The 7706-nt window shown below is 47.2% G+C and overlaps 1 protein-coding gene across 1 annotated transcript in view; it reads left to right on the plus strand.

The window, feature by feature from the left end:
- The window catches only part of LOC108316085 (cytochrome c oxidase assembly protein COX14), a 6629-nt gene extending 1819 nt beyond the window's left edge, over positions 1 to 4810 (plus strand). The window contains exon 2 of the mRNA XM_017545826.1: positions 4381 to 4810. Coding sequence (XP_017401315.1) covers positions 4389 to 4562 — 174 coding nt within the window. The 5' untranslated portion in view covers positions 4381 to 4388 and the 3' untranslated portion in view covers positions 4563 to 4810. The remainder of the gene's footprint in view (positions 1 to 4380) is intronic.
- Positions 4811 to 7706: the final 2896 nt, after the last annotated feature.

The following is a 7706-nucleotide window of genomic DNA, read 5'->3' on the forward strand; positions in this document are numbered from 1 at the left end:
TTTTTTTTTTTTTTTTGAGCCTGAGTTTCACTGTTGTTGCCCAGGCTGGAGTGCAATGGTGCAACCAAGGCCCACTGCAACCTCCACCTCCTGAGTTCAAGCAATTCTCTGTCCTTTGCCTCCTGAGTACCTGGGATTACAGGCATGTGTCACCACGCCCTGCTAATTTTGTATTTTTAGTAGAGATGGGGTTTATGCATGTTGATCAGGTTGGAATCGAACTTCCAACCTCAGGTGATTTGCCCACCTCTGCCTCCCAAGGTGCTGGGATTACAGGTGTGAGCTACTGAGTCCAGCCTGGGTGTATCATTTCATCTTTTCCTAGGCCGTTATCTCTCTTGTTCTATCCTGCCCACCTCACTTCTTTTATCCTCAGTTTAGCCACCAGCTTCATCCCCTTTAAAACACATTCTAGGCTGGGTGTGGTGGCTCACGCCTGTAATCCCAGCACTTTGGGAGGCTGAGGCGGGTGGATCATTTGAGGTCAAGAGTTCCAGACCAGCCTGGCCAACATGGTGAAACCCTGTCTCTACTAAAAATACAAAAAATTATCCAAGCATGGTGGCACGTGCCTGTAATCCCAGCTACTGGGGAGGCTGAGGCAGGAGAATCACTTGAACCCAGGAAGCAGAAGTTGCAGTGAGCCAAAATCATGTCACTGCACTCCAGTCTGGGCGACAACGAAATTCCATCTCAGAAAAGAAAAAAAAAAAATCAGAACTTTCTCATTAATAAGCAAAACAACAGTAAAATTTTCTTAATCTTGTTACCTTCTCAAGCTGCTGTCCCATCACTCCCATCAATACTTATCTTTAGGGTGAGATAAGTGTGAGGATTATGATTCCTGTAAAAATGCTTCTCTGTCCTGGAAAAGTGGTAGGCACATGTGAATCTTACAGGGTTCATAAGGCCTGCTGAGGCCTTGGCTGAGAATTTGTGCTCTTGATGTCTGTACTGCCCTTTACTTGATGCTTATACTACCTGTTCCAGTTCAGTGGAATAAATTGACTAGAATCCTAGGCTTACCAGTGACCTAGTCACCGGTCCCCACGCAGTGTTCCCATCAGACCAGTCTTCATAGTAGTTAACTTTGCAGTAGTGCTGCCCAATTTTTTTTCTTTTGAGACAGTCTTGCTCTGTCGCCCAGGCTGGAGTATAGTGGTGTGATCTCAGCTCACTGCAACCTCTGCCTCCCACGTTCAAGCAATTCTAATGTCTCAGCCTCCTCAGTGTCTGGTACTACAGGCACCTGCCACCATGCCTGGCTAATTTTTGTATATTTTGTAGAGATGGGGTTTCTCCATGTTGGCCAGGCTGGTCTTGAACTCCTGACCTCAGGTGATCCACCTGCCTCAGCCTCCCAAAGTGTTGGAATTACAGGCATGAGTCACCTCACCCGGCTTGAAGAGTTTTTGCTAATTGGATATTAGGGGGAACCTCAGCATGAATTAAGATAAGAGACGGAAGTAAAGGTCTAGACACCAGGATTATGTTTATTAGTTGGTTTTATGTCACTTTTCTAGCCAAGCTCTAGCCAAGCTGTACCATCCTGTTTTTGTTGGTTGGTGAATGCTTCCAGTTCTTTTCCTCCAGCCCTTGGAAGAGGTGGTCCTATAGTTGTTAAGCATTTGGCTAGGGTGATGGGGAGTGGGGATAAGAATAATAAGTGATGGGGAAGTCGAAAGCTGAAGGTCTCTTTGCAGGGTGCTTGTTTACCTTAGTGTCCAGCTCCATGGGTGTGTGGTTTCTTCACTGTCTCATGCACAGCTTGGGGTCATTTCAAATCTCAGATGACCTGAACACAGTCCTTTCTCATCTTGAACTTGTGTCACTTTGTATTCTTCCTCTGACCTCACTTAATGTCACTTTCCATAGTGGGATTGTATGTCAAAGAAGCTGTGCCTCAGCTCAGCTTGGGTCTGCACTCAAGGCCTGGCTCAAAGGCAATGTTCAGCCTTAGGGTTTACTCTGAGAAGCATTTACATATAAATTTATCCATCTGTGACCCCTCTAAACCAGCAAATCCTGAGCTTTACTTTCAGTCTTTTTTTTTGTTTTTTTGAGACAGGATCTCACTCTGTCACCCAGGCTGGAGTGCAGTGGTGTGATCTCAGCTCACTGCAGCTCGACCTCCTGGGCTCAAGCAGTCTTCCTGTCTCAGGCTCTTGAGTAGCTGGGACTACAGGCACATGCCACCATGCCTGGCTAACTTTTAGAAAAAAATTATGTGGAGATAGGGTCTCACTGTGTTGCCCAGGCTGGTGTTAAACTCCTGGCCTCAAGCGATCTTCCTGCCTCGGCCTCCCAAAGCATGGGATTACAAGCATGAGCCACTGTGCCCTGCCTAGGTTCTTGACTTTGTGTGTATGCTTCAGCATTTGTGTGTATGTTTTGGTGTGTGTGTGCACATGCACGTGGTAAGGGGCAGGATTTTAAGTGTCTCTGCCTGCCAAAACTAAAAATAGGGTCCTCTTAGGCCTCACTGACAGGCTTATGGGAGCCCAGTTCTTTCCAGGCTCCTCAGGACTGGGTCTGAAGGTCCCTGGCTTCCACCCTGGCACTCTTTGTCTCTCTTTTTTTTTGAGATGGAGTTTCCCTCTTTTGCCCACACTGGAGTGCAGTGGTGCCATCTTGGCTTACTGCAACCTCTGCCTTCTGGTTTCAAGCTATTCTCCTACCTCAGCCTCCTGAGTAACAGATTACAGGAACGCGCCACCTTGCCTGGCTGATTATTGTATTTTTTAGTAGAGATGGGGTTTCACCATATTGGCCAGGATGGTCTCAAACTCCTGACCTCATGATCCACCTGCCTCGGCCTCCCAAACATCACAGGTTTGAGCCACCGCACCTGATCCCCAATTTTTTTTTTGAGACAAAGTCTTGCTCTGTTGCCCAGGCTGGAGTGCAATGACGGGATCTTGGCTAACTGCAACTTCTATCTCCCAGGTTCAGGCAGTTCTGCCTGAGCCTCCCGTGTAGCTGGGATTACAGGCACGCACCACCATGCCCAGCTAATTTTTGTATTTTTGGTAGAGACGGGGTTTCACCATGTTGGCCAGGATGTTCTTGAATTCCTGACCTCAGGTGATCCACCCATCTCGGCCTCCCAAAGTGTTGGGATTACAGGTGTGAACCACTGTGCCTGGTCCCACCTTGGCACTCTTAACAGAGTTTTGCCTTTCTGTCAGTGTTCATGTAGCTTGGACATAACCCTAACCTGTCTTTAACGAACCCTCAACAGAGATGTGCCTAGGAACACATTCATAGTCCCAAATTGAGGAACGTTTTGTTCCAGATGAGGGATTTTCTACTAAACTCTCTCTTGTTTCCTAGCTTGGAATATCCAGGGAACAGTTAAATTAGAAGTAATTTATGTCATGCAAATGTGAGTTAACAATTTGCTAGAGACCCAGTAAGTTTTTTTTTAGCCTGTGGGATAGGTTCTTAGTGTTGAGTTTAGAACCTAGAATTAATGCTATAGAAGGTTAAGTATAATTGAAATAATATAAAAGTACTTTTGGCACTATTTCAGTTATATTATGGCTTAAACAAGCTTTAGCATTGACTTGGAAACCTAACCACTGTGAATAAGATTGTTTTTATGGGGAAACAAATTGGATATTGCCTGAAAGGTTCCCATTTGATCTTCCTAGAGAGAATAATTCACTGGAAATGTTTCATTTCTGCTGCCTCCATTAGTTCCCTCCTAGCTAGAGAAACCGATGCTTGCTTAAAGTAATGTTAACAGTTAGAGCAGCCCTGGCTGGCGCAATGGCTCAGCCCTGTACAAAATCCTAGTGCTTTGGGATGCCGAGGTGGGAGGATCACTTGAGCCCAAGAGTTCAAGACCAGCCCTGGCAACATAGCTAGACCCTGTCTCTACAAAAAATAGAAAAACTGGGCAGGTGTGGTGGTACATACCTGTACTTTCAGCTACTTGGGATGCTGAGGTGGAAGGGTGGGCCTGAGCCCAGGAGGTCGAAGCTGCAGTGAGCCATGCTCACACCACTGCACACCATGCCTGGGCATGCAGTGAGTACCTGTCTCAAAACAAAACAAACCCTAGCAGCCCAGGCTGGTCCATGCCAGTCACTTCTCTCCATAGGCATGGAAGGCCAAGTGTCGGCTGTGATGACATTCAGAGGCACCTGGTTCCAGGCTTGTTTCTATATCTTGTATGCAGACTTGATTTGCCCTTTTGAGAGTTCCTAAATGATGCCTTCAGTATGATTATGAGTCTTTACTTAGGTATGGGGCCAATCAGTATAGAGTGCAGACAGATCAGGCAGGAGGCAGAAGTTATGGAATGGCCTTAAACAGGGAGATGGGCCAGGCAGATGAGGCCTTATCCGCAGGTCTAAATTCAATCTGTCTTTGTAGGGGACAAGATGCCAACTGCCAAGCAGCTAGCTGACATTGGCTATAAGACCTTCTCTTCCTCCATGATGCTCCTCACTGTGTATGGGGGGTACCTCTGCAGTGTCCGAGTCTACCACTATTTCCAACGGCGCAGAGCCCGGCGCCAGGCCGCAGAAGAACAGAAGACCTCAGAAAACCTGTAGAACTGAGGGGCTTTTTCTCCTGAGCAAAGAGGCCCAAGGCATGCTGTGGAGAGACCTCACCTGCCACCATTTCCAAGTCAAGAGGACCAGAGCCTTGATGGTTTTCAAACTCTGTTGGAAGAAGGTGCCCACGTGGTTTCTCTGGTTCTGCCAGTCTGTGCCAGTTTGACAGTTTGTGGAGGCTATTGAATCATAATAGGAATGTGAGGGTGAGGTATACCTACAGACATTAAATATTTTGCCATGTCTGTGTCTTAGTGTTTTTTTGTTTACCCAAATAGTGTATGGGCCACAAAAAGGGAGCCTTGACTACCAGTTTTCTGGGTATGGACTAGATTACCATATCTTGAGCTCTTAGGACCCGTGAGGTGGGTGATATACAGTTCCGGGAGTAGTATCTGCCCTCATGATCTCAGAGGAAAGATTGTCCCAGGATTTATATAAATCCCCTGAAAGAATTCTATAAGGAGCTTTCCTCTGGGCAATGCACATTCCTGGGCTGATTACTGTGTCTAGGTATCGGGTTACTCTGGTCAGCATGGCCACATGTGCAGCTCTGCATCGAGGAAGGCAGAGGTCCTTGTTTGACAACCGTAATCAAACTGTACTCAGTAGAGAAGGATAGGTCCCAAGAGGAAGGGCTGTTGGACAGCATATGGTAAAGCAGTTCACCTCTTCAAGCTCAGTGGGTTAGTAGAGCATAAGGATAGATTCACTGTGCTACTCACAGGAAACCTACCTGGAGGTCTTATTGCAGAGATGTAAAGAGGATTTGAAAGACAACAAAGTGCTTTCAAGATAAGACCTCGTTAGGAAGTGAGATATCCTTGCCACCATTCCATTTTGAGCTTTGAGGCTAAGCTGGTTCACCTCCTTCTCGGTGATTGCCCAGAATATCAGCTCCTCTGGACACCTGTCCTCTCCCATATGCTCATATGCAGACTGTGCTGACCTTTGCCCCTGCTCATAAACCTCTTTCATGATTTTAAAATGCCAACTTTCGGCTGGGCACAGTGGCTCACACCTCTAATCCCAGCACTTTGGGAGGCTGAAACAAGAGGATCCCTTGATCCCAGGAGTTTGAGACCAGCCTGGGCAACATGATGAAAACCTGGCTCTACAAAAAGTTTTTTAAAATTAGCCAGGCATGGTGGTGCACACTATAGTCCCAGCTACTCAGGAGGCTGAGACTGGAAGATCACTTGAGCCCAGGAGGCTGAGGCTGCAGTGAGCTATGATCATGCCACTGCACTCTAGCCTGGGTAACAGAGTGAGACCCTGCCAACCAAAATCCATCCATCCATGTATACATACCAACTTCCCTATATCCTCAACTCCTCTACTCCCATCTTCTCTGTGTTACCCAGGGCTCTCCCACCTGCTCTGCTTTCTCACAGTAGGGTCATAATTCTCCCAGATCCTCAGTGCCACTTTCAAGTATTACCTTCCTTACCCAAGCATGAAATTAGTCCTTTTTGACAAACTTTCTTATATTCTCATTCCTACTCTTCTAGATCTTGGAGACTTGAGGTCTCTTGATTCCATTTTCCCCAGTCTGTCAGCCCCCTTTGCCTGCACTGCTTCCTTGTCCAGCATATACCCATAGCTGAACCACTGAACAACTCACTAGCACCTGCAGTCTCTGTCTTCATCTGTCCTGCTACCAAGCCTGGACCTGGCTCCTTTAATTACCTTCTCTAACTCACCCCTCCTTTTGAGTAGGTAAACTTGCATAAGACCTTCTACCCTGCACCAAAACAGGTATTCAAGGTTTTTTGTTTGTTTGTTTTTTTAGATGGAGTCTTGCTCTATCACCTATGCTAGAGTGCAGAGGTGTGATCTTGGCTAACTGAGACCCTCCATCTCCCAGGTTCTAGCAATCCTCCCACCTCAGCCTCCTGAGTAGCTGGGATTACAGGCGCCTGCCACCACGCCCGGCTAATTTTTGTATTTTTAGTAGAGACAGGGTTTCACCATGTTGGCTAGGCTGGTCTTGAACTCCTGACTTCAGGTGATCCTGCTGCTTCGACCTCCCAAAGTGTTGGGATTACAGGTGTGAGCAACTGCACCTGGCCCCTGGGATGGTCCTGTACAACAAATTGTCTTAAGTCCTTCACAACTATCAGATGTCCTAGATATTTGGTAGGTGAAAAAACAGTTTACATAATAATTAGCTGAGCATATAACCTAACTCCCTTTTACATAAAAACAAGGTATTTTGCACAGTTCTGCAGGCATGCAAACTAAATGGAGGCAACAATGTACAGTAGTTTGTTCTATTCAGAACATCTGTTCACTATTTCAGAAAATTGTGCCATTGATGGCAGAGCCAGCTCCTGGTGTTTGAGTCTGTGATACAATAGAATTTATATCAGTTTGCACAGGATAGTACAGTGTTGCCAGGCCGGGTGCAGTGGCTTACGCCTGTAATCCCAACACTTTGGGAGGCTGAGGCAGGATTGCCTGAGCCCAGGAGTTAGAGGTTACTGTGAGCCATGATTGCATGACTGCACTCCAGCCTGGCAACAGAGTGAGACCCTGTCTTTTTTTTTTCTTTTTTTGACACAGTCTCACTCTTACCCAGGCTGCAGTGCAGTGACATGATCTCTGCTCACTGCAACCCTCTGCCTCCCGAGTTCAAGCAGTTCTCCTGCCTCAGCCTCCCGAGTAGCTGGAACTATGTGTGTGTGCCACCACACCTGGCTAATTTTTGTATTTTTAGTGGAGACGGGGTTTCACCATGTTGGCCAGGCTGGTCAACTCGAACTCCTGGCCTCAAGTGATCCACCTGCCTTGGCTTCCTAAAGTGCTGGGATTATAGGCGTGAGCCACAGTGCCCAACCAAGACCCTGTCTCAAGTAAAAAAAAGTTGGAGGGGAGGGGTGGGTGTGGTGGCTCACGTCTGTAATCCCAGCACTTTGGGAGGCCAAGGCAGGCAGATCATGAGGTCAGGAGTTTGAGACCCCCCTGACCAATATGGTGAAACCCTGTCTCTACTAAAAATACCAAAAGTAGCTGGGTGTGGTGGTATGCGCCTGTAGTCCCAGCTACTTGAGAGGCTGAGGCAGAAGAAACACTTGAACTACGGAGGTGGAGGTGGCAGTGAGCCAAGCTCATGCCATTGCACTCTGGCCTGGGCAAGAA

The sequence above is a fragment of the Cebus imitator genome, unplaced genomic scaffold (genome assembly GCF_001604975.1).
Source record: "Cebus imitator isolate Cc_AM_T3 unplaced genomic scaffold, Cebus_imitator-1.0 Scaffold181, whole genome shotgun sequence".
In the NCBI taxonomy this organism is placed as follows: Eukaryota; Metazoa; Chordata; class Mammalia; order Primates; family Cebidae; genus Cebus; species Cebus imitator.